Consider the following 24,008-nt stretch of genomic DNA (forward strand, 5'->3'; position numbering starts at 1 on the left):
GTCGGAAATGTGGGGGGGAGTGTGAGAGCGGCCGGGGGGGCCCTGTTCTCAGGGAGCCCCGAGCCAGGCAGCGCAGAGCCTGGGTTGCTTTGCCGCCTGCTTCCCAGCCTCCAGAACAGGCTGGGCCTGGAACCTCGCCCTGCTGTGCCGCCCTGATGCTCCGTGGGGGGAGGTGGGTAAATGCCCCCCCCACAGCCCCACTGAGGACTAGACTGGGGGGAAAGTTAGGCTCTGAACCTGGCTCAGCCAGGCAGATTGCTCTGTTAGAGAGCCCTTGTTTGCCCCGAGGGCGCGGCTCAGGGCATGGCGCGTCCCGGGGCGCTGGGATGGGGCCGTTTGGCCATGAGCCTTGGCCAGCGCTTGATGCGTTGGCCCCTGTCCCGGAGTCCCCGGGCGATGCTCTGGAACTGCTCCCCACGAAGCCAGGCAGGACTTTGGGGAGCCTCCTCTCCCTCGGAGCAGACTGTCTCCAGGGCAAGAAGCTCACACGGCTTCACCTTCCTGGGTCTGGCCTCGGAGCATTCAGCATCTTCTGCCCCTCCGTGCGCTTCCCACAGCGAGTCCGCCCAGGCGGGGTCCTGGGGAAGCCAGAGGGTCCTGCACCCCCACTTCGCAGTCAGACGTGACTCTCAGCCAGCCAGTAACACAGAGGTTTATTAGACAGCAGGAGCATGGTCTAAAACAGAGCTTGTAGGTACAGGAAACAGGACCCCTAAGTCAGGTCCATCTTGGGGAGGCAGGAAGACCAGAGCCATGTCTGGGCCCTTCCTCCATTTTCCCAGCCAGCTCCAAACGGAAACTCCCTCCAGCCATCTCACTCAGCCTCCCCCCGACTCCTCCCCCAGCCTTTGTCCAGTTTCCCGGCCAGAGGTGTCACCTGGCTCCAGCCCCCTCCTGGTTCTCATGTTACCTGCTCAGGTATTCTCCCTCAAGGAAAGTCTCCCATCCCCAATACAGACTGTCCCAGCCAAACTCCCCTGCAACCTTCCCAGGTCAACACTCCCCACTCCCTGCTGCATCACAGGCCCCCACCCAGGAGTCAAAGAAAACATTAAGAACATTCCCACTTTGTCACAACCCTCTCTGCTCCTGCCCTGGGACGCCACCCCCCCCCCCCCGGGATGCCACACCCCCTGTCACCTTTCACCCCCCTCTCACCCCGTCCGGGGGGCGCCACACCTCCCCTCATCCCGCCTGGGATGCCACAGCCCCTCTCATTTCCCCCCCTGGGATGCCACACCCACCTCTCCTCCCGCCCCGGGCTCTGCTCCCGCCCCAGGACACCCACATCCCTCCTCTCCTCCTGCCTGGGACATCATACCCCCTTCATCCCCCTCTCTGGGACACTGCACCCCCACTCTGCCCACCCCAAGATGCTGCACCCCTCTCTCATCCCCCCTGAGATGCTGCTCTTCCACCCCAGGACACCGTGGCCCCCCTGGTGTGAGCTCCGTGGGGGGCACGGTGAGTGGGGTACATGGCAGGGTGGGGTGGCAGTGCATGCCTGGCACCTGCTCTGGAGAGGGGGTACATCTGACTCTGGGGGGCCCGGCTGGCACCTCTCCCCTGAGCGCAGAGCACTTCCCCTCCCCTCTTGGTGACTCAGTGATTCCTGGGTTTGGAATCCAGCCCCTCGCTGCCTCTCCCGAGCTGTCTGCTTGCCCGGGCCCTATCATGCGGCCTGGCTCCTGGCTGGAGCCGCGTTTGCATGGAAACACTTTGCCTCATCGCATCTGATTTAAATCAAGCTGAGAGTGCGTCTAACCAGGCTTGGCTTTCCCGGGCATGGGGGCTCACGGGGGCTCGCCTAGCACTCGGGGAGGGATGGGGCAGACATTGGGGATGAGCGCCGGCGGGCAGCGTGTGTTCGGGGGCGGTTTGCCAGGGCTCAGTGAGTGCCGGGGGGGCGGCTGTTGGGGGGAGGGCTGGTGGGCCAAGGATGGGAGACTGGCCATTAGAACTGGCCATTAGAACGTCCGTCTTGAACCATGAAGAGCTGGGGGGGCTTTGCTGGGGCTAGGCCGGGGGGGCAGGAGAGATGTTTGCAGAACAAGAGCATGTTGGAACTGGGGAGAGGTGGGGAGTGAAAGGGAAGGTGAGGCAGAGACCCAGGGCTGCGAGCATCAGCCGAGCTCCATCTCTTCATTAGCTGAGATCTCCTCTCCCATGGTCTGTCTCCCCCACTTCCACTTCCCGGCTTCCAGCCCGTCCAGCCTAGCCCCTTGGCCTCCCCCTCCCACGGTGAGCTGGCATGGGGTGCCCTTGGCCCGCGACGCTCCTCTCCCTTCGCTGGTACTGGGCCGGGGAACGGGGAAGCGAACGCCAGCATCTCCGGCCCCAAATGGAGCAGGAAAAGTCATTGTCTGGCTCTGTGACGGCCGGGGGACGGGAAATGGTTTGGTGGGCGCAGCGGGGTCCCAGCCGGAGCCAGGGGGCCGCCTGCCACTCCGGGGCGGTTCGGGTGAAAATCAGAAGGCAGTGACACTTAATTCTAAAAGGCCGAGGGTTTGGAAACATCCCACCCCTGCCGGCTGCTTCCCCGGCCCAGCCAACCCCTGTGTGAACCCACGGCCTCTGGGCAGGAGCCCTGGCTAACAGAGAGGCTAGCGGGCCCAGCACTGGGGTCTGTGGGTCAGGACTGCAGGGTATTGGTGTAGCTGGATGTGGGGGAGGGGAGGAGGGAGATTTCCGGGGGGTGGGGGGGTGGGGAATCCCGAGGGGAGCAGCGGGGCTTCGGGAGGGAGGATCCCAGGAGGTTATTTCCCGCTGGTTTTGCTCTGTTCTAGGCCTAGCTGCGGGTGCCCCAAGAGATGCCCAAATGCTCCAAGCTGGCGCGTGGGCTGGGGGGGATGGAGAGCAGGGAGCTGAGCCCGGCCCTGCCAGCTGGGGACAGAGGGATGAGCTGGGGGTGGCCATAGGGGGCAGCTGCCTGGTGAGGTCCCCGGGGCTGGTGAGTGCCAAGGGCTCGGGGGCGCCAGCCTCTTCTGCGCTCACATGGATGCCCCTGCCAGGCGGGGTGGGGGGGTGACTCCCAGGGTTCGCGGCAGGTTTGGCCCCCAGAGCTGGGCTGGCTGCAGGCACAGGGGAGCCTGTCTTTGCCATCCCATCCCTGCCTCATTGCAGCTGTGGGCGGGCGCTCCTTGGCAACGCGGGTCAAGTCCCCCATCGTCCATGGGGGCCAAACACTGCTCTGGGGGGCCAGGGGCTGTGAGGTGGGGAGGTGGGCCCTGCCTTGAGGCCATTGCCTGCCCCACGGTTGCCACTGCAGGCTCTGGGGTCTTGGGCTCCCAGCTCCTTAGCTTGGGGTCTGGCCTCCCCTCATTCCCAGGCCCCCCTGCTCCGCTGGGAATCCCCCATCGCTGTGTGTGGGAGGGCCCAGGCTCCCTGTTCTCAGAGCCGCAGCCTGGAAAATCCTTCTCCTCCTTGGCGCCGGGCCCTGGCGTCCTGGCCCCGCTGGCTGCTGGGCTCCCCCGGAGATACGCACTGAGCAGCGGTCCGGGCGCCCGCCCCCGGCCCAGCTGCTGGGCGCGGCCTCAGCCCGCCTGCTCTGCAGTGCCCAGCCCCAGCCCCTGGCTCTGCGAGCAGGAAGGCCGGGGCGAGTGTAACCACATCCCGACACTCATCCCCGAGGCATCCTGGGGATTAGCTCGGGAGCGTGGGCCGGCTTAGAGAGCAGAGCTCACTTCCTCCCCGTGTGGGCGTCCGGCCAGGCTCCGCCGGCCCCGCTCAGCTTCCCATCAGGGAATGACCCGCTCCTCGGCCGCGCCCCCGGCTGTGAACACATGTGCTGGGGCAGGGAGAGGACCGGGGCCAGCCCGCCCGGCCCTTGGCTACCGGCTGCAATGTTTCCAACATGATCTCACAGGCCGGTCTTCCATGCTCGCCTCCTCCCCCCAGCCCGCACCTCCCCAGCCGCTCCCCAGCACAGCCGCTCTCCTGCCCAGCCGGGTGCCTGCAGGCCGGTCGGGGTGAGCACCTGGCATGGGGCGAGTGGTCTCTGCTGAGGCGTTGGGGCTGCCAGACCCCGGCCAGGCCCTGAGGCGTGGGGGCTGTGTGTGCTACAGGCGACAACTGCCTGCTGTAGGGTGGGTGCGGTGGGCTTGGAGGGGCGCTGCGCCTGCTCCCTGCCCCACCCCAACGGCACCTGGTGTCTCATGGGCTGGGGGCCAGTGCGGCTGGACACCTGCTCTGCCCTGGGGCGCTGCCTGCTCCTAATCTAGAGCCGGCTGCAGGAGGGTCTGAGCGGCCTGGACGGGGCTGCGCTCGTGTGCACGGGCTGCCCCGTGGCCCACGCATGCTCGCGCCCCAGCTGCCACGCTCGCTACCCTGCACCTACGCAGCCTCTCTGCTTCGGCGCTGGGCCCAGCCCATGGAGGTGCCGGCGCTGGGCTGCTCCCTGTGGGCACTCATTTCGTGTGGGAGCGTGAACAGGGCTTGGAGCACGTGGGTGTCCGGGTGCTGCTGTGTGGGTGCCCATGCGGGTGGCCGTGGCAACTGATGGTCCTTTGTTGTGTTCACAGCAGGGAGTGGATTGATGGGGAACACGCCCGCCTCGTCCTTCATGGGCAGCTTCCTCGCCAGCAGCCTGGGCTCGGCCGCCCCCACGCACCCCACGGGCCCCGCCTCGTCCCCCTCGGAGCCGGCCTACCGGGGCCCGCACTCCGGCACCTCCCAGATCTGGTTCTCGCACTCCCACGAAGGTAAGGGCTCGGGGCCCGGAGCGCCGCGGGGGAACTGGGGAGGGAGCGGGGCAGGGGAGACAGTGGGGACACAAGGAGCCCCATAGCCGCCCAGCCTCGACTCATTGCTCATTTTTTTTTTTTTTTAAATGGAGATATCCTATCTCCTAGAACTGGAAGGGACCTTGGAAGATCATCAAGTCCAGCCCCCTGCCTTCATTAGCAGGACCAAGTACTGTTTCTACCCCAGATCCCTAAGTGGCCCCCTCAAGGATTGAACTCACAACCCTGGGTTTAGCAGGCCAATGCTCAAACCACTGAGCTATCCCTCCCCTCATCCTGGCAGTGAACCAATGGCAGTGAGCTGTCTGCCTGCCCCCGGGCCATGTGTCCCCAGATGCGCCGGGCGCGTCCCGCTGCCCAGGACCACGTGTCCCCGAATGCGCCGGGCGCGTCCCGCTGCCCAGGGCCACAGGTCCTCGGATGCGCCGGGCGCGTCCCGCTGCCCAGGGCCACGGGTCCTCGGATGCGCCGGGCGCGTCCCGCTGCCCAGGGCCACGTGTCCCCGAATGCGCCGGGCGCGTCCTGCTACCCAGGGCCCGTGTCCCCGGATGTGGCGGGCACGTCCTGCTACCCAGGGCCACGTGTCCCCACATGTACACGCTCAGACGTCTCTAAGGCCTTTGATTTGGTACCACACGACATTTTGATTAAAACACTAGAACGAGATAAAATTACCCTGGTGCACATGAAATGGATTAAAAACTGGCTAACTGGTAGATCTCAAAATGTACCTGGAAGCAGGGAATCGCCATGGAGTGGGCGTGTTACCAGTGGGTCCCACAGGGATCGGTTCTTGGCCCTTCACTAGTTAACCTCTTTATCAATGACCTGGAAGAAAACATAAACTCATCCCTGATGAATTTACCGATGACACAAACGTGGGGGAGTGGGAAGTAATGCAGAGGCCAGGTCACTGAGACAGAGCGAGCGGCATCGCTTGGTAACCTGCGGGCAAGCAAACAATGGGTGTTTTAATAAGGAGAATTGTAACTGTACACATCTGGGAACAGAGCGCTGGCCATGCTGCCAGGCTGGGGGGCTCTGCCCGGGGGAGCAGCGACTGTAAAAGATTTGGGGTGTTTGGGGGGGAATCAGCCAGACGTGAGCTCCCAGTGCGACACTGGCCAAAAGCGCCGATGGGCTCGTGGGATGCACAAGCGGGAATCTGGAGGAGGCGCAGAGAGGTTATGTCACCGTGTACTGGGCACTGGTCCGACCCCTGCTGGGATCCTGTGTCCAGTTCTGGTGCCACAATTCAAGAGGGATGCGGATGAATCGGAGACGGGGCAGAGAAGAGCCACGAGAATGATCAGAGGGTTAGAAAACCTGCCTTGTAGTGACGGACTCCAGGAGCTCGGTCGATTTAGCATAACAAAGAGAAGGTTCGGGGGGGACTGGATCCCAGTCTGGAAGTACCGACCTGGGGAGCTTGGATAACGGGCTCTTCAGTCTAGCAGGGGAAGGTCTCACACCATCCTGCGGCTGGACGCTGAAGCTGGACCCAGTCAGCCTGGGAATAAGGTGGACGTTTTTAACGGTGAGAGTAACTAAGCACAGGAACGGTTCCCCAAGGGGCCTGGTGGATTCGCCCTCACAGGCAATGTTGCAATGAAGGCTGGATGTTTGCTGAAAGCTCTGCCTAGGGATTGTGTGGGGCCGGTTTCTGAGTCTGGCCTGCGTTATCCAGGAAGTCAGACGAGATGATCACATCGGTCCCGTCTGGCCTTGGAATCTATAAATCTGTGTGCCGGCTGCTCCCCCGGCTGCGGGTCCCCAGATGTGCCGGCTGCCCCCTACGGCTGCACATCCCCAGATGTGCCGGCTGCCCGCCCCAACTGCACGTCCCCAGATGTGCCAGGTATGTGTCTCTGCCCGGCTGGCTGTTTGGCCCCGCCCCTCAGTTGGGTTAGCTGTGCCTTAGGAGAAGGGCGAGGGTGACTTTACTGGCCCCAGCAGGGTGCTTTCGGTAACCCCCCCTCTGGTTCCCATCCCAGGGGATGAGTGCATCTGGAGGGTGGGGTGGCGCCGAAGGAGTTAAGGCTTTGCAGGCCTGGCTCTCGGCACGGCTGGCATGCGGAGAGGTAATTGCAGTTGGCAGCGTGAGTGAGCGGCGGGCTCTGTGCCGCTGGCACCTGGCTGCCCTGTAACGCGACGGTTCCTGCAAATCAAGTGTTTGGAGAGGCGATGAGGCAGGCGGGATGGGGCGGGGCGGGGGGGATGTTCCCTGCAGCCCTCTCGCCCTCCTGGGGCCTGTGTGTCTCTGGCTGGGGGGTTGGCGTGACGGGGCTTGGAGGGGCACGACGCTCAGGGACCTGACTGCTCAGGACTGAAAAGAGAGAGCTAGGCCGGCGTGGGCAGGGGAGTCCAGTACAGCTGTGCCAGGCCATGCCTTGCCCCCCCCCCCCACGACAGTACCTGGCAGTGCCAGCTCCCACCATGGCTTGTGTGATGTGCACAAACAGGGACTGGGGCCAGTCAGACTCATGCCACTTGTGACCATTGGGATGTGGAACCTGCTTTGCCAGCTCGCTGGGCCGGGCACCCTCCGGGCAGCCCCTCTCTGTGCTGTGCAGGGCCTGGCGCTTCCCAGGCAGTGTGAGCTGGGCCTGGGCAAACGGGAGCTTTGGCCAGCAGCTCACTAGGTCGCAGAGCAGCTCGGGAGGGGGGTCTGTAGCAGGCTGGGGTGGGGGGCCAGGTGCCAGGAAGCAGCGCTGGGAGCAGCCGGCATAACCGACGCCAGGCTCTGAGCTGCAGGTGCCTGCAGCGCTGGCTGCCACGGGGCCCGATCTCCGCGATAAGCAGCAGGGGCTCCAGGGGAAGGGAGAGGGGCCTTTGGGTGGGTGGAGGAGTGAATGGCCCCTCCCCCCTTCCAGAAGCAGCCCGGGGTGCAGGGGTGACCCCAGCCTTTCCCCTCACCTAGCCCAGCCGGAGTCACTGCCCCAGGCTCCCGGAGCGGGGCTGGGGTGCGAGCGCCCACTCGGGGGCTGGCGCCTGTCCCTGCCCCCCATCGCCTGCTCATCAGCTCAGAGCCTCTGTGGTTAAACCGGCGACACCCCGGCTTCCTGTGCCACTAACGGCCGGGGGGAGGGGGATCCTGCTACCGCAGACTGGGGGGGGGCTCCTGGCTCAGCCCCCCAGCCACGCTGCTCTGCGTCATGGGGGTTGTGCTGGGGAGATGCAGCCTGCCTGCCCCCCCCACTGGCCCCAGGGAACTGGTTCACTCACTGGTGGGGAGCAGCACCCCCAGTGCCCACCCTGGGCTGGGCCAACCCCCAGAATTCACGTCCCATCCCGGCTCACTCCCTAACCGCAGCCTGCCACCCCCTCCCCTGAAGAACCACTCCTCTCAGCCCCCTGTTGTACCCCACTGGACGGCTGGCTCCTTTCTCCAGCCTCTCCCCCTGCCCTGCCAGCTCTGATGGTGCCCCTCAATCCTGACCCGCACCCCCTGCTAGCCCAGCCCTGCCCCCTAAACTCTGCTGGTGCCCCCCACTCCCGACCTGCAGCCCCCTGCTAGCCCAGCCCTGAGCTGCCCCTCAATCCCGACCCGCACCCCCTGCTATCTCAGCCCTGCCCCTAATCTCTGCTGTTGCCCCCCACTCCTGACCTGCAGCCCCCTGCTAGTCCAGCCCTGCCCCCTAAACTCTGCTGGTGCCCCCCACTCCTGACCTGCAGCCCCCTGCTAGTCCAGCCCTGCCCCCTAATCTCTGCTGGTGCCCCCCACTCCTGACCTGCAGCCCCCTGCTAGTCCAGCCCTGCCCACTAAACTCTGCTGGTGCCTGACACTCCTGACATGCAGCCCCCTGCTATCCCAGCCCTGCCCCCGCCCCAGTGCTGACGGTGCCCCTCACTCCCAACCCGCAGCCCTTTGCTGCCCTTTCTCCCCTCCCTCCCCCCCACCTGGGTTTGGTGCTGAGTCTGTGGTGTCCCCACCTGATCCCTGTCCAATGAGCTGGGTCAGCGCCGGGAAGCGAGGGAGATGCAGAGTTAAGGAGCGAGGAGCGAGGTGGTATTGGCAGGGTGCCCTGGCACTGAGCCCGGCTGCTAGTTTGAACTAGTGCCAGTTGGCTTCCGGCATGCCGGGGCTTGCTCAGCGCGTCGGCGGTGGGGGGGAGCGCACGGCTGCCTGAGCAGGATCACGAGAGGGGCAGCCTGGCCGAGCACCGGCGGCTAATGAAGCTGAAAGGGGCCGGGCGCGGCGTGGGGTTCAGAACTCAGCCTTCCGGGAGGGCGCCTGCGCCCGGCTCGCTGGGCACCCGGCTGCCGTCCGCCCTGTTGCGCTAGAGGGAAGCAGAGAGGGGGGCTCACAGTGGGGGCTGGGTGGAAAGGGGGCAGCAGGGTGGGAAGGGGCATGGGTCTGCGGGAAGGGGGGCGGGAGAAGATGGGGCTGCAGGCGCCGGGGGTAAAGCCTTGGCATCTCACCGCAGGGCCCATGAGCTGGCATCTCGGCTTTGTTCACCCAGTCTGGCGGGTCTCCGTGTGGGGCCCATTGGGGTGGGGCAGGGTAGAGGGGCGGAGGTGTGCGATGGGGCTGGCATTGGTCTGTCTCTCTCTGCAGGCCCAGGTTCGACCTCGCTGCGCAGAGGGGCAGGATGGGGCCTCTGGATCTCGGCAGGGCGCAGCATCCCAGCCCCAGCTTGTGGGAATTTCCAGCTCCGCACAGACCTGCTGGGCCCCACTGCGCCGGCTTCCCTGGGAGGCCCTGAGCCCTGGACCAGAGGGGTGGGGTGTGGATGTGTCCCATGGCTGGAAGCCGGGGAGCCACCAGCAGCAGTAATGGGGAGAGGATGGGCTGGCCGGGGTGTGTGCCGGATGTCCGCCCCCGGCGGAGGCAGGTGGGGCTGGTGACCCCAAGGGTAAGAGTGAGTCCCATAGGAAACCTCTAAAAAGGTGCGGGGAGGGGTCCAGGCCAGGGCCGGACAGACACAGGTGGGGTCCGGGTCAGAGTCTGGGGTGAAGGGTGGGCCTTGTTCCCCCTGCAGGGAGATGTGCTGGGGGTGAGCAGAAGGCCTGGGGTGGGGACACTGAATTGCCCTGGGGGTTCCCTGCTCCCACGAATTCGAGCTCAGGACGGCTTGCCCCGTGAGCCGGAAGCTGAGACCGCAGCAATTCATGTCACTTGTTGGCTGGTTGGCCGGTGCCCCATTCGGACTGGAGGGGTCAGCCGCACCGGGAGGGAGTGCAGCAAATTCACTGGGCCCAGTCCCATCAGCAGCTCTGGGTCCCTGGAGGGCTGGAAGGAGGTGGGGGGGCCACCGGAGTTGCAGCAGCTGCCCTGCCCCGCAGCAGGCTGTGTGTGGGGCTGTCTGCATTGCCCCCAACCCCAGCGTGTTCGGGGGATGGGGCGGGGGGCCTGGGAAACTCTGTCAAGCATGTGTCATGTGTGATGTAAATGGTGTGTGTGGGGGGGTCAGTTCTTAAAGGGAAAGCAGCCTGGTCTCTGGTTCAGAGTTCAGAGCCGGGAGGGGGGAGGGCCGTTCTAGGGTGTTGCCCCAGCGGGGCGCCCTCTGCACAGAGAACCCTGGGGGTCTAGTCCTGGCATCATCTGCCCCCCACTCCCATTGCAACTGCCTGTCAGGAACCTGGTGGCCCTCGCACCAGCCCCCCATCCCACCGGGGGGAGGGGAATCACCCAGGGCCTTCTGCCACTGTCGGACATTTGCTGAAGCGCTTTACGACTGGACAGGGAAGTTGCCTCACCTACCACTGAAATGCAGCCACCTCTGGGCTGCCACGCAGCAGCTGTTTAACCGCTCACAGCAATGCAGCTAGGACAAGGAGTGAGGGCGCCAACGTACCCCGCTGAAGCTGCGGGTGAGCTTGAGGCAGCAGGATGGAATTGCCCCGTTGGGATCTGGCCAGGGTGCAGACACTGACGCCCTAGCTCAGGCGGAGGTTGAATGACCGCAGGCTTCCTGGGTTTGCTGCCCCTGGGAGGGACGACCCTGCACAGCTCAGTGTCCCAGCCGAGGGCTTGGGGCCAGTGTGCATTGTGCCTCCGAGCCCCCTGTGTGCCCAGGGCTTGGGTCTATGTCTCTGGGCCCTTTGCCAGGCACTGGCTCCGCTCAGCCCCGCTCGCCTGGCCGCCTGGTGACCAAGGCTCCCAGCAGGGACAGGTTGGGCCCCCCCGGGCCTGCAGCAGCTTCTCACCAGCAGCCCGGTGTGAGCAATGCCCCAGGGGTGTCCAGGCTGCGAGTGTGCACACGGACGTGGCTCTGGGCCGGTGTACGCCTGCCCCCCCAGTCTGGGCTCTAGGCTCCCCTCGCACGCCAGGAGTGGGTATGTTCCCGTGCCCAGGCTGATGTGTGTGGGTTATGGCTGTGCTCACGTCACTGTGTGTCCGTACACATGTCCATGTGTGTCTGTGTCCATCCTCGTGTGCATGGCCTGGTTGGGTGTGTGCTGCACGACTGTGCATATGCCTATGTGCTCGTGCGCGTATATAGCTGTGGGTGTGGGTGTGCTCACGCGTGTGCATTTGGGCATGTTGTATCCACACTTGCTGCGTTCCCCCATCCCCCCTCCTCCCCCTCCCGGTCCCAGGTGCCTGCTGTGCGCACACAGCTCTGGGTGAGCTCCCTGGCAGGGCTGCGCGCTCAGGTTTCGGTGCATAACCTCGTTCGTCTTTGAAGCATGTGCCAGAGATGAGGTCGGGAGTTCTGAGCCGCATGCTGCAGGGAAACCCCTCCCATCCCCCGCAGTTGTGTGTGTGCTCCCCCTCCCCCCCAGCCTGAGCCAAGACCTCTGAGGCTGGGCAGGTGCCACTCACTCCCACTGCCCCTCTCTGAGCCACAGCCCAGCCTGGGGGGCTTCCCTGGGCCACTCGCTGGGGCTGGGAAGTGTGACTGGGGCGGCCCTGCCCTGGGGGAGGGCTGGATTTGACCCCTCAGTGCCCAGTGCAGTCAACTGGTTGAGGCTGGGCTGGGCCAAGCTGGCAGAAGCTCTGTTTGGATCTCCTGGGTCCTCGACTGCCCCAGTGCCCCCTTCGCCTGTGGGCAGAGATGGGCGCACAGGTGTCCCGAGACAGGCGCTGCTGCCAGCGGCAAGGGATTCTGGGTAACCGGAGAATGCCTGGCTGAGGCCGCTCTGCCCTGCCCCAGAGAGCTTGGTGAGCCGGAGCTCAGACCCCTGGAGACCCCCCTCCAGGCTCCCTCCCCCACCACTGCACCTGCACCTCAGCCAACTGCCCCGCACCCGCTCCCCTGCCTGCCTCCTGCAGAGGGCGACAGTGGCCCGGCGCCTTGCAGACGAGGCATGTGACTGGGAGTCGGCTCCTGGGTTCTGGTCCCAGCTCTGTTGCAGACACTGCGTGACCTCGGGCAGGTCACATCATCTCCCTGTGCCTTGGTGTCCCCACGGCGGGGCGGGGGCAGCGACCCTGAGCACGCAGCGAGGCGAGGAGCTGGGTGAGTCCCCACCACTACAGAGCGGTACCAGGGAAGACACCTGGGGCCACGGAGGCTGCATCCCCCTCCTGGGAGAGCATGATGGCAGACCTGGCCAGCGTGGGGGGCAGACCTGGCCATCATCTCTGCAGGGCAGCAACATTGGCAACCAGAGCTGGTGCCCCCTCCCCCATTGCACCAGGGCATCCCTGGGAGATGCAGAGATTCGGGGCCTGCACTGGCCCCCATGGGAGGACACAGCACAGAAGCCTGGCGGGACTGGGGGTGGGGTGGGGAGAGACGTGGGGTGACGGCAGGAGGTCAGGCATCTGGGCCTGAGGAATTTACAGACTTCTGTTGACTGAAATGAGGGCCAGTAAAACTTTTAACAGCAGCTGATGAAAGAGGGACAGCTGCTGGTGGGCCGTGCCCCGCCCCGCCCCATGGCACAGCCCCAGGGGACCGCGGGTGCAGCACGGGATGAAGGTGGCATTGGAGCGGGCAGAAGAGTGCCGCTGACCACGCAGTACTGGATGTTATCGAGGGTCGTTCTGCTCTGACTGGGGCCAAAGGGAAGAGATGCCGGGGTTTAGACGGGGGCTGACAGGCCTCAGGCTGGAGCAGCGCCGGCAGAAAAGCAGCATCCTCGTTAGCTCCATGTGGAGGCTGGGCAACCCTTCCTTTGCTGTTTCCCGACTTCGCTGCTTTCTGGGCATTGTGCTGGCAGGTTTGGGTGCGGGCTGGGCTAGCCAGCCGCTGCTCTCGGGGGTGTAACGGGCGAGATCCCCCGTTCCTCCCTGGGCAATGGGGCTGTCACCATGCGGGGGAGAGGGGGTGCTCGTGGCCTAGCGGTGAGCACTGCTGTGTGCCCAGAGACAAGCGAGAACTGCCCAGTTGCTTTGGCGGATCAGACAACGCTCGTGCCAGCGCCAGCCCCAGGGCGCTGAGGGCTACGGCAGGGCTTGAGTGGTGCCAGGGGTTTGTGTGGGCACAGGTCCTGGTGCATGGAGAAATACCAGGTGCCCTGGCCTGGGAGAGCACGGGGGAGGCGCAGCGCAATCCCCGTCCAGCTTGCAGGGGCAAGCGCACAGAAGCCAGCGAGCTGAGCACTCACATGCACTCACGTGCCTGGCCGGTTCGCTCCCCCTCTGGTGAGGGCTGATGGGGGCGCTGGACAGACGTGCCAAGAGGGGATCGGATGCGGGGGGGGACATTGTGCGATTGCAGGTGCGCTGACCAGATCTGCCCCCACCGCAAGACTGGTCTCCGGGGGATTGATTGAAACCCAACGGGGCCATGTCCTCTCCGCTGGTCCTGCCTTGCCCCCGTGTCACCCCAGCGCCTGCGCACAGTGGGCTGAACCCCAACATGGGGACGGGCCCAGGTGCGAATGGCGGGGAAGGCATCATGTCACCGGCGCGCGAAGGCCCCAGGGCGATCTCCCACCGGCCATAGCGGGGTGGGGAGGAGCTGACTGACTGCTGGCTCTGGGACCCCCGTTCAGAGCTCCGACAGCAGCAGCCCGCCAAAGGGGAAGGGCCAGGAGCCTGGCTTGTCCATGCAGGCTTTGGTGTTCCTGTGGCCTGTCTGGGGAGGTGCCCAGAGGCTAGGGGGATGGGCAGCCGGGCGAAGCCTTGCGACAGTGTGTGTGTGTGTGGGGGGGGGGGATACCATTTACCGAGGGCTTCCCGTGATCTGCCTGCGTGTCTCTGCACACTCGCTCCCTCTCTCTCTCCAGCTCCGGGGTACCCCAGGTTCTCGGGGAGTCTGGCCTCCACCTTCCTGCCCATGAGCCATTTGGATCACCATGGAAACAGCAACGTCCTCTACGGCCAGCATCGGTTCTACGAAAGCCAGAAAGCAGGTACCAGGAGGGGCTGGGGCAGGGCCTGGAGTCTGCACCCCAGCGCCCGGGCTCCTGGGCCCCAAGGCAATGGGCGGGGAGGGGCTACCGGGGCACCCTGGGAGGGGACCAGCCAAGCCCAGGAGGGAAGAGGCAGGAAGCCACCTGGACTTCTTGACACGAGCCTGTGCCCCGCGAGAGCCTCCTGCTGGGGATTTGGCGCCAGTGGAGTGGGGCTGGTTACCCCAGCTGATGGGGAGACGCCCCCGGTCCCTGTCTGGAGAGTCCTGCCCCGCTGCGTGGCAAAGGAAGGGCCGAGCCCCCTGGCCGTGGCAGGAGGGAGCAGCACACAGGCACACAGCAGGGAGCCGGCCTGGGCAGTGCGGGCCGTGGGTCGGTTTGCGATGCCCCGGCCTGGCCCATAACCCTGCGCTGGGAGGGATTTGGGCAACAGGCTGATTTTTTACAGCCACTTGGACCAAAAAGTGGGGAACTTCTGGCGGGGGGTGGGAGGGTCTGGGGGGGGGACATGATTTGTGGAGTTGTTGTGGGGGAGGATTAATGGAAGTGGCGGTTCTGGGTTGGGAAGGTTGGGGGTGTTGGGGGCAGGGAGGACTGAGGGATGGGGGCTGGGATGAAGGGAGCTGGGATGAGGAGTGGATTGTGGGGCTGGGGGGGGCTGGGATGAAGGGGGCTGGGATGAGAAGTGGATTGTGGGCCTGGGAAGAAGGGTGCTGGGGCAGGGAGGATTGGGGGCTGGGGGGCTGGGGTGAGGGGGGCTGGGGTGAGGGGAGGATTGTGGGGCTGGGGGGGGCTGGGATGAAGGGGGCTGGGGCAGGGAGGATTGTGGGGCTGGGATGAGGGGAGGAGTGGGGGGCTGGAGGGCTGGGATGAGGGGGACTGGGGCGGGGAGGATGGGGCGGCTGGGATGAGGGGGAGGATGGGGGGCTGGGATGAGGGGTGCTGCCGGGGTGGGCTCTAGCACTGCTGAGGTGACTGTCATGGCGCTGAGACGTCGGGTGCCTCCTGTGGGCGATGCCGGGGGCTGCTGCGCAGAGCAGGGTCAGCAGGGCCTGGTGGCGGGCGAGCTCCGCGGAGGGAGCCAGCGTCCAGCCAAGCCGGGGCCGTGTCCCAGGCCCCGCAGGGAGGCGGGCGCCCATCGCTGCAGAAGGCCCCGCGCTCACCGGCTGCGTTTGCCCCCCAGATAACTTCTACCTGCGGAACCTGCCGGCCCAGCCCACCCTGCTGTCAGCCAACCACAACTTCCCCACCATTGCCCGAGCAGCCCCCGGCCACCCCATCGGGTCCTGCAGCCGTGACCGCGAGGCCAGCCACGGGCAGAAGAACCACAAGGAATACGACCGCTACCTCCTGGCCAAGGAGAAGGCGGGCAAGGGGGAGGCCAAGGAGAGGCTGGGGGAGGAGGACGTGAAGGAGCGGCACAAGCTGGTGCTGCCCATGACGCCCGAGGGGCACTGTAAGGAAGGGGTCCACCAGAGGAGCTCGTGCGAGAACCGGGCCAAGCACCTCAACTCCTGCCTGCTGAACTCCAAAATGCTCAATGGCGACGCCCACAAGGCCGTGCTGCCTAGCTGCACGGGCGGCGCCCTGCCCCGCCCCGCCGGCATGGCCCAGAGCCGCTGCCCCAAGGACATGCTGAGGTCGGAGCGGGAGCTGGCTCCCCACGAGTCGCCGCAGCCCTACAGCGAGTGCCTGGAGCGGCGCCAGATGCTGCACCACTCGGTCTCCTACACCGTCCCGTCCAGCCTGCCCGCCATCCCGCCCCCGCTCAGCACCTCGGCCGCCACCTTCCCCTGCCTGCAGCTCCACTCCAGCCCCGACGGGCTGTGCCCCTTGCAGGACAAAGCTGGGCGGGAGCTGAAGCTCAGCGGGGCCACGTTCGTGCCGTCGGTGGGACACTTGACCGACAAGAGCAGGTCTTTCCAGGTGGCGGCCGAGGCCTGCAGCCTGGAGCGCGGCGAGGCCAAGGAAAGGCACGAGATGAGCTCGGAGCACACGGGCGCCTACGGGAACTCCTTCCACCATCTCAAGGCGGAAGGCAAGGTGGACCGGAGGCTGGAGTGGGCGCAGAGCTCCAACGCCCGGCTGAAAGGCCTGGAGTACCTGAACAGCGCCGGCTCCGAGGCCCCCTTCCCCAGCCTGCCCCAGGCGCCCAAGGGCGGCCTGGAGAAAGGCAGCTACTTCGAGATGGCGCCGTCTCAGGACTGCTCCCGCGCCAGCCACCAGGACGCCCTGTGCGTCAAACTCAGCCAGTCCTGCTGCACTTTAGACAAGAGCTCCAAGGAGTACCAGGGCCAGAGCCAGAGCGTGCAGAAGGTGGCGCGGATACGGCACCAGCAGCACGTCCCCCCGGAGCTGGAGCTGGCGGGGAGCGGCTCCGAGGCCAGGAGGAAGGCGATGGGCTACAATGGAGCCCCTCTGCCCCCCTGGGGCGTGCAGGGGCAAGGCGCGCCCATGTCCATGGGCGAGGAGAGGAAGAGCTCCTATCTCGACCCCTTCAGCACCAGTTTGCAGCAGGCTGCGCTAATGACTCAGGGCTCGGTGCTGAGCCAGGACACACAGAGCCCCCCCGACGAGGTGTCGGCCATGAAGAACCTGCTGAAATACAGCAACCAAGCACTTACCGTGGGCCAGAAGGCCCCCTTCGTGGGGCTGGGCACCATCAAGGGCAGCTGCGCTCAGCAGGACGGGAAATTCCAGGCCGGGAAAGGGCAGCAGGAGCTGGAGCGGCCGGACTGCGCCCGCAGCAGAGACCATGAGCTGGCCCACGGGGAGGGCGAGGTGCGGCAGCCGCCCGTGGGCATCGCTGTGGCGGTGGCGCGACAGAAGGACACGCTGAGCCGGCCGGAGCCCTCGTACGGCACCAACTCCAGCCGGCAGAACAGGGTGACCATGGGCCTGAAAGGTAACGGGGCCAGGCCGGCCACGCGCCGCCCTAGGCGGGAGGCTGTCTCTGGGGTGGGCAGCCCCAGGCCTGGGAGGAGCAGCAATGGGGGTGGTGTCCGCAGGGCTGGTGGGGGGAGGGCACTTCCCAGAAACCACAAGCGTCCGGTTCTTATGGCCAGCCGGCATTGCCCAAAGTTCACGGCCCCAGTGCCTCTGCCCGGAGCCCCGCTGGAGAGGAGCACGGCCAGTCCCAGGGAACCCCACACTCACGCCTGCTGCCCTCCACATGCTGCCCCGTCCCCTGGGCCCCACCCGTCAGCCCCTCTTTGTATGCTTCCATCCCCTGAAGCCCAGTGTGACCCTCAGCTGAAATGACCCCTCTCCCCGCTATTCCATCCTGAGCCCTCCCCATCACAGCTCTGCCAGTCAGTGCCCCTGCTAGCCCAACCCTGCCCCCCACAGCCCTCCCGGTGCCCCTCGGTCCCGACCCATAGCCCCTGCTAGCCCAGCCCTGCCCCCCACAGCCCTCCCGGTGCCCCTCGGTCCCGACCCATAGCCCCTGCTAGCCCAACCCTGCCCCCCACAGCCCTGCCGGTGCCCCTCAGTCCCAACCCATAGCCCCTGCTAGCCCAGCCCTGCCCCCCACAGCCCTGCCGGTGCCCCTCGGTCCCATCCTTCGGCCCCACTCTGTTTCCCAGCCCTGTGGAGAGCACACGTCAGCCCCAGCTGGGGGGTGAGATGGGCACAGGCAGGGGCAGGCTGAGACCCACGGGATGAACGTGGGAGCCCAGGGTGAGAGGCGGATGCCCGGCCCGCACCCCTGAGTGAGGGGTGCGGGATCCTGTCCCTCACGTTTCTCTCTCATCCTGTAGCCGGCTCAGCACGACCCATGCACGTCATCGACCTGGAGGCGGAGGAGGAGCGGAGCCGCCTGTGCGAGGAGCGGCTGGGGATCACGGGCCGAGAGCTTCTTCTCCAGTAAGGAGCCAGCGCACCCTGGCCCACGCCGGCAGGAGAGTCAGGCTGGCTGGCCTCCCCCACCCCCTCCGGGGCTGCCCGGATCCCACGTCCCCGGTATTTCTCTGCCCTGGGTCTTAAATGGGCCGTGGGTGGCCCCCAAGGCCTCCGGGTCCTGGCTGGAGCGGGGCCAGTAACGGGCTGGGTGGGTGCCAGAGGAGGGCCAGGCTGCACCGAAGTCTCTAGCGTCATTCTACAAACCTTGGGCCCAATTCTGAATGGTGCAGAGCGCTGGCAGCTCTTGCTGGGGTCCCCAGGTCGCAGCTGCGAGGAACAACAGGAGGAGGCAGTAATCTCGGAGCTGGACGCAAACCCTGTCACTCCCAGATCCTGCAGCTCCAGGGCCGGGCAGCGCAGGCCAGGGGTGCAGGGCACCAGGACACCTGGGTTCCGCTCCCAGCTCTGCCATGGTGTGGCCTTGGGTGGGCGTCTGTCGGCCCCCCCATTTCCCACCTGTAGAGGTGGGTGGGGCGGATGCTCCCTGGGAAGTACTTTGCCCCTGGGATGTGCATGGAGCCCAGCGCACGCCCCTGGCTCAGGGCCCAGCGTGGGACTCACCTGGCAGCTGGCCCTGGGCAGGTGCCTCGGGCTGGCTGGACGAGGCAGAGGGAGCCCAGAGCCGGCTGGACAAGTGACTGCCGTGGCATATGCCTGGAACCATGCCTGGGGCAGCCAGGTGCCCGCGTTGTCAGCAGGCACCGTGTCTCTGTTTCCAGCGATGGGGGCAGCTGTGGGGAGCAATGGGCACCGTCTCACCCTGTTCTGCGTCTCCCCTTCGCTTTGCAGGGAGAACAAGGACCTCGTGGACTTTGCCAGGATCCACCCATCCAGCGGCTGCCCGGGCGACCTCACCCCCCACCTCATGATCGCAGGCGGCTCCTCCCTCCAGGCCGGCCAGTTGGGAGGGGACCCCGCAGCCCACGCGCACCCGGCCCACACGCACTGGCTGCCCCGGACGCGCAGCCCCTCCATCTGGATGGGGGGGCACTCGTACGGTCAGTGCAGGGCGTGGCCGGCTGGCTGCTGCTGGGGAGACGGGGCTGCTGGGCTTCGCTCCAGGTCTTTGGGTGAATCTATGAACAGGATTGGGCCTGGGCATCACTGGGGCTGGGCATGCTGCCAGCCACGCACCTCTGGTGGTGCCCCTCCATCCCCGACTGCACCCGCCCTGGCCTCCCGTACGCAGGCACTGTGGATCGGCGCCAGGGCTTGCTGGGGTTACAGACTCCTCCGGCTCCTGCTCTCACTCCGCTCCCAGCAGCCGTGGTCTGGGCGTCCCAGCTGCCGCACGGAGCCTGGCGTGTGGCCCGTGGGCTCGCTGCCCAGCCCGGCTCTGTCACTGACAAGTCCCTGGGTCTGGCCACGGTGCCAGCCCGCTAGAGCGGGGCCCTGGGAAGGTGCCTCTGGCTACGCCAGCCCCCGTGACCCTTCTGTGTTTGTTCCCTCCACAGGCATCAGCCACCCGGCCTTGCATCAGAACCTGCCGCCCGGCTTCCCAGCCTCCATGCCCAGCACCATGCAGTCCGTGTTCCCCCTTCCCCAGGATCCCCCAGCGCAGCTCGTCATCCTGCCCACGGAGCCGTCAGCCCACGGCGCCCCGCACACGCTGGGTAAGGGCAGCTGCCAGGGGAGACGCTGCCCCCTGCGGAGGGTGGGCCCAGCGCCTGGCTCCCTGGCTGGGCTTGTCCCTCTCGCCCGGGTTCCCTCAGCAAAGGGCTTGTCAGGGAGGGGGGCCTGGCAGGGCTGCGCCGGGTGGCCCCTACCCCACGGGCTCTGGTTGGCCCAGGGCGAGGGGCCGCGGCTGCTGAGCTGATCCCCTGCTCTCTCTCGGCAGCTGATGTTATGGACCAGGCCTCGCTGTGGCCGCCCATGTACCCGGGCCGGGGCCCCAGCTCCCACCTGCAGCACGCGGGCCAGCTCCCCGTCTACTCGCGCTCGCAGTTCCTCCGGCAGCAGGAGCTCTACGCCCTGCAGCAGCAGCAGCGGGCGGCCCAGGCGCTGGAGCTGCAGAGGCAGTCGCAGATCCAGGTCGGGGGCAGGGAGCCGGGGGGAAGGGTGAGGGGGGGTTCAGAGGAGGGTGGTGCAGGTCCCCTGCCCCTCCTAGCCCCTGGCAGCCTCACGCCTGGGGAGCCGGCACTGGGCAAACTGGGCTGGGGCCATCTGGTCTCTCCGGGGTGGGTGTCAGGCTAGGGCGTGAGGCCAGTTTGTCTGGGGCATAGGGCTGGGCCCTGGGACTGACCTGTCTGGGGCGTGGGGCTGGGCCCTGGGACTGACCTGTCTGGGGCGTGGGGCTGGGCCCCGGGACTGACCTGTCTGGGGCGTGGGGCTGGGCCCCGGGACTGACCTGTCTGGGGCGTGGGGCTGGGCCCTGGGACTGACCTGTCTGGGGTGTGGGGCTGGGCCCTGGGACTGACCTGTCCGGGGCTGGGCCCCGGGACTGACCTGTCTGGGGCGTGGGGCTGGGCCGTGGGGTGACCTGTCTGGGGTGTGGGGCTGGGCCCCGGGACTGACCTGTCTGGGGTGTGGGGCTGGGCTGTGGGGTGACCTGTCCAGGGCTGGGCAGTGGGGCTGACCTGTCTGGGGTGTGGGGCTGGGCTGTGGGGTGACCTGTCCGGGGCTGGGCCATGGGGCTGACCTGTCTGGGGCGTGGGGCTGGGCTGTGGGGTGACCTGTCTTGGGCTGGGCCATGGGGCTGACCTGTCTGGGGCATGGGGCTGGGCTGTGGGGTGACCTGTCCGGGGCTGGGCCGTGGGGCTGACCTGTCTATGTCCTGGCCCCACAGCGGAAGGTGGAGGAGCAGCCTGCCGAGCTGGACGAGCCAGGCCCCGAGAAGCCCCTCAAGCCGTCCCATAAACCAGTTGCCTTAACGCCCCCCACCAAGGGCCTCTCCTCGCCGGCCCCCTGCCCTGCCAAGCTCTCACCCTGCTGCCACTCGCCCGCCCTGCGGCATCCATCGAAATGCCCCTCGGTGCATCCTGCTGCCCCCTGCACTTTACCCGTCTGCCCGGCGCCCAGCTCGGCCATTGCCCCGCGCTCCCCGCCCGCCAGCCCCAGTCCCTCGCCCAGCTCCAAGAGCAACGAAGCGGAAGACAAGCGGGTGGAGGGGCAGCCGCCCCGGGGCTACCCCAAGTCGCTGGAGCCAGGTGGGGTTCGCGCCGGGGCTGGGCTGGAGGGGAGCCATAGGAGTGCTGGGGCCTGAGCCCTGAGACAGACAGTGGGGCCAGCCCCCCATTCGTGTGTCTCAGGGCAGTCCTGTGGGGTGGGGAGCTGGGCTCTCTGGCTGTGGGGCAGGGGGAGGCCATGCTGAGGCCCTGCTCCAGCCCTGGGCAGAAGGATCCAACTTTGTCAGGACAGCAGCTGGGCACCGTGGTGATGAGGCCAGTGGGGTGGGGGGAGCTCAGGGCCACCGGGGGCAGGATGAGGTGCCCGGGTGGCCCTGGTTCTCCATGCTGGGATTGGGGGGGAGGGGTTGGCAGTCAGCCCTGTTTGTGAGAGAGAAGCCGAAGGGGGCATGTGGGGCGTCAGCGAGGCCAGAGCCTCCCCGTCCCGTGCGGCCCGCCATGGGGTGACCCAGTGCCAGGGCAGGCAGAGGGGCTGGAGCCGATTGGCACCCGCTGGGGAACCGGCCCCAGGAATCCACCAGGCGCTTGTGGGGCCGTATGTGCGTCCCGCTGCCCGAGCTCCCTCCCTGTGCCAGCCGAGCTGCCCGCTGGCCCTGCCAGCCCTCAGACAAGGGCATTTAACTCCGCTGGCATCGCCGCCAGCGTTTACATTGGAACCATGTGTTGGACGTAGCATCTGGTCCCAGGGTTGCCACGGGGATGCCCGCCAGCAGGGTTAATGGGGCACAGTGCCTGTGCTGAGCCAGCTCCCATTCCCCAGCCGTGGCTAAGGCCTGCCTGCCGAACCGGAGCATTGGTGGGGGGGCCTGGCCCGCCTGGGGGGCTACCTGGGATCAGAGGGGCCTATCGAGTCATCCCACGCACCCCCCTTGTCCCAGCTGGGGAGGCACAGACCTGGCAAATGCATGGGCCAGTTAGACACGTCCCCTGGGCCCCTGCCGGCTCGGGGCTGGGGTTCCCCAGGCGGGCAGACCCCAGGCGCCTCTGACCAGCTGGCAGGCCCACGAGGCTCATGGGAAAGGGCGGGGGGAACATCTAAGCGAGGGCCTAAAGGGAGGGAGACCCCCAGACGCTGAGTAGGATGGCGGGGGTCAGAGCCCCCTCCTGGAGAGCGTCAGGGGTTGGGCTGGCCCCTGGCGCTGTGGGGCACGTGGTCCCCTCCCCTGCCCTCCCTGACTGTGCTGCCTTGCTCCGCAGACCTGCCGCCTGGATACAGCTACCCTGCCGTCAGCATGGGCTACTCCTCGCCGCTGGCCGTGCACGCCGCCGAGCCGGCCGACCCCGACACTATGCAAAGCGTCTCCCCGGCGGCCGAGCCCGAGCAGTCCCGGACGTTCCCTCCCACGGAGGAGCCGTGCCGGGCCAGCGCCGCGGCCGTGCTGGAGGAGGCCGGGCGGGCGGTGCAGGGCGCCACGGCCGAGCCCAAGGCCCAGGCTGTCATGGGCCAGCATCTCCACCACCTCCTCCTCCCCCCGGGGCAGGCCTCCGGGGAGCTGGTGGGGGCAGCGACGGGGCGGGGCCCGGCGGAGGAGCTGGGAGAGACGCCCTATGGCCCAATGCTGGGGGGGCCCGGCTTGGCCTCGGCTCAGGGAGCTCCGGAGGAGAGCGGGGGCCTGGAGGAGCAGCCGGGGGCAGCACAGCTCCCAGGGGCACCGGCAGGCTCCCCCCCGAAGGCCTCGGAGGGCGCAGCCGGGGAGGAGCAGGTGGCAGGACAGAAGGCCGGCTGCGAAGAGGAGCAGGAAAGCGACTCCCTGAGCCTCCTGAGGGCGGGCACCGGCCTCCAGGGCCCCCTGAGCGGGCTGGACGCACTGATCATCGCAGGCATCGACCTGGGAGACCTCCCTGCCCTGAGCCCGCCCAGCGCGGCCCCCCCAGCGGCTCCCCCCTTGCCCTGCCCGTGCAGCTCAGGAATCACCCTGCTCAGCGAACTGGCCGACCTGGAGCTCCAGCGGCAGAGGTGCGACGCGGCGGTGGGAGGTAAGGAGCTGCCACCCACCCCCCGGGCCTCACACCGGACCCCTCCCTCGGCTGGGAGCCCCCCATTGCAGCCCCTCTGCTCTCTGATCCCCCCCCCCCGCAGTGTGGGGTTGGAATCAGGCTGGGTGCAGTGTGGGGTTGACATCGGGTGGGGCAGGTGCAGTGTGGGGTTGGCATTGGGCTGGGTGCAATGTGGGGTTGACATCGGGTGGGGCAGGTGCAGTGTGGGGTTGGCATTGGGCTGGGTGCAGTGTGGGGTTGACATCGGGTGGGGCAGGTGCAGTGTGGGGTTGGCATTGGGCTGGGTGCAATGTGGGGTTGACATCGGGTGGGGCAGGTGCAGTGTGGGGTTGGCATCGGGTGGGGCAGGTGCAGTGTGGGGTTGGCATTGGGCTGGGTGCAGTGTGGGGTTGACATCGGGTGGGGCAGATGCAGTGTGGGGTTGGCATTGGGCTGGGTGCAGTGTGGGGTTGACATCGGGTGGGGCAGGTGCAGTGTGGGGTTGGCATCGGGCTGGGTGCAGTGGGCTTGGCATCGGGTGGGGCAGGTGCAGTGTGGGGTTGGCATTGGGCGCAGCGGCTGCATGGGGTGTCAGGGTGGCCACCAGGGTGCAGTGGCCCAGTGCAGACAGGCCGAGCGGCTCCATGTCCCACCCAGGCAGGACACGGCGGGGTCCCAGGCATGCCCCTCGGGGCGCGCAGCAGAGCAGGCGGGTGGCTGCCCAGCCAGATGCCCGGGCGCTCTGCAGAGAGGGGCCTGCCTGGCCCGGGTGAGCTGCAGGCTGTGTTTGGAGAGCGACAAACGCGCAGGTCGCTCGCCAGTCACCCAGGAAGGAGAGTTCACCACGGCCAGGCGCCCTCTACCCGCTCACAGTGGGCGCAGGCGCCCCGGGGACGTCTCCTGGGAGCAGGCATTGGGAAGGTGGTGGGGTGCCAGTCTTCGGGCTCAGCGTCCCTCCTCCCTCGACACCTGGGATTCCTGCTCAGCCTGGCCCTGCGCTGCCAGGCCGGGGGTT

General features: G+C 67.1%; 1 protein-coding gene across 3 annotated transcripts in view; it reads left to right on the plus strand.

The window, feature by feature from the left end:
• BAHCC1 (BAH domain and coiled-coil containing 1) overlaps window positions 1–24,008 on the plus strand; it is an 88,048-nt gene that overhangs the window by 42,886 nt on the left and 21,154 nt on the right. For all 3 annotated transcript variants that reach the window (XM_054047140.1, XM_054047138.1, XM_054047139.1), the window contains exons 3-11: window positions 4,521–4,700; window positions 13,866–13,991; window positions 15,175–16,896; window positions 17,750–17,855; window positions 18,681–18,889; window positions 19,346–19,504; window positions 19,729–19,922; window positions 20,677–21,037; window positions 22,214–22,993. In XM_054047140.1, the coding sequence (XP_053903115.1) occupies window positions 4,521–4,700; window positions 13,866–13,991; window positions 15,175–16,896; window positions 17,750–17,855; window positions 18,681–18,889; window positions 19,346–19,504; window positions 19,729–19,922; window positions 20,677–21,037; window positions 22,214–22,993 (3,837 nt within the window). The remainder of the gene's footprint in view (window positions 1–4,520; window positions 4,701–13,865; window positions 13,992–15,174; window positions 16,897–17,749; window positions 17,856–18,680; window positions 18,890–19,345; window positions 19,505–19,728; window positions 19,923–20,676; window positions 21,038–22,213; window positions 22,994–24,008) is intronic.

This window comes from Malaclemys terrapin, chromosome 13, assembly GCF_027887155.1.
Source record: "Malaclemys terrapin pileata isolate rMalTer1 chromosome 13, rMalTer1.hap1, whole genome shotgun sequence".
NCBI classification, from domain to species: domain Eukaryota; kingdom Metazoa; phylum Chordata; order Testudines; family Emydidae; genus Malaclemys; species Malaclemys terrapin.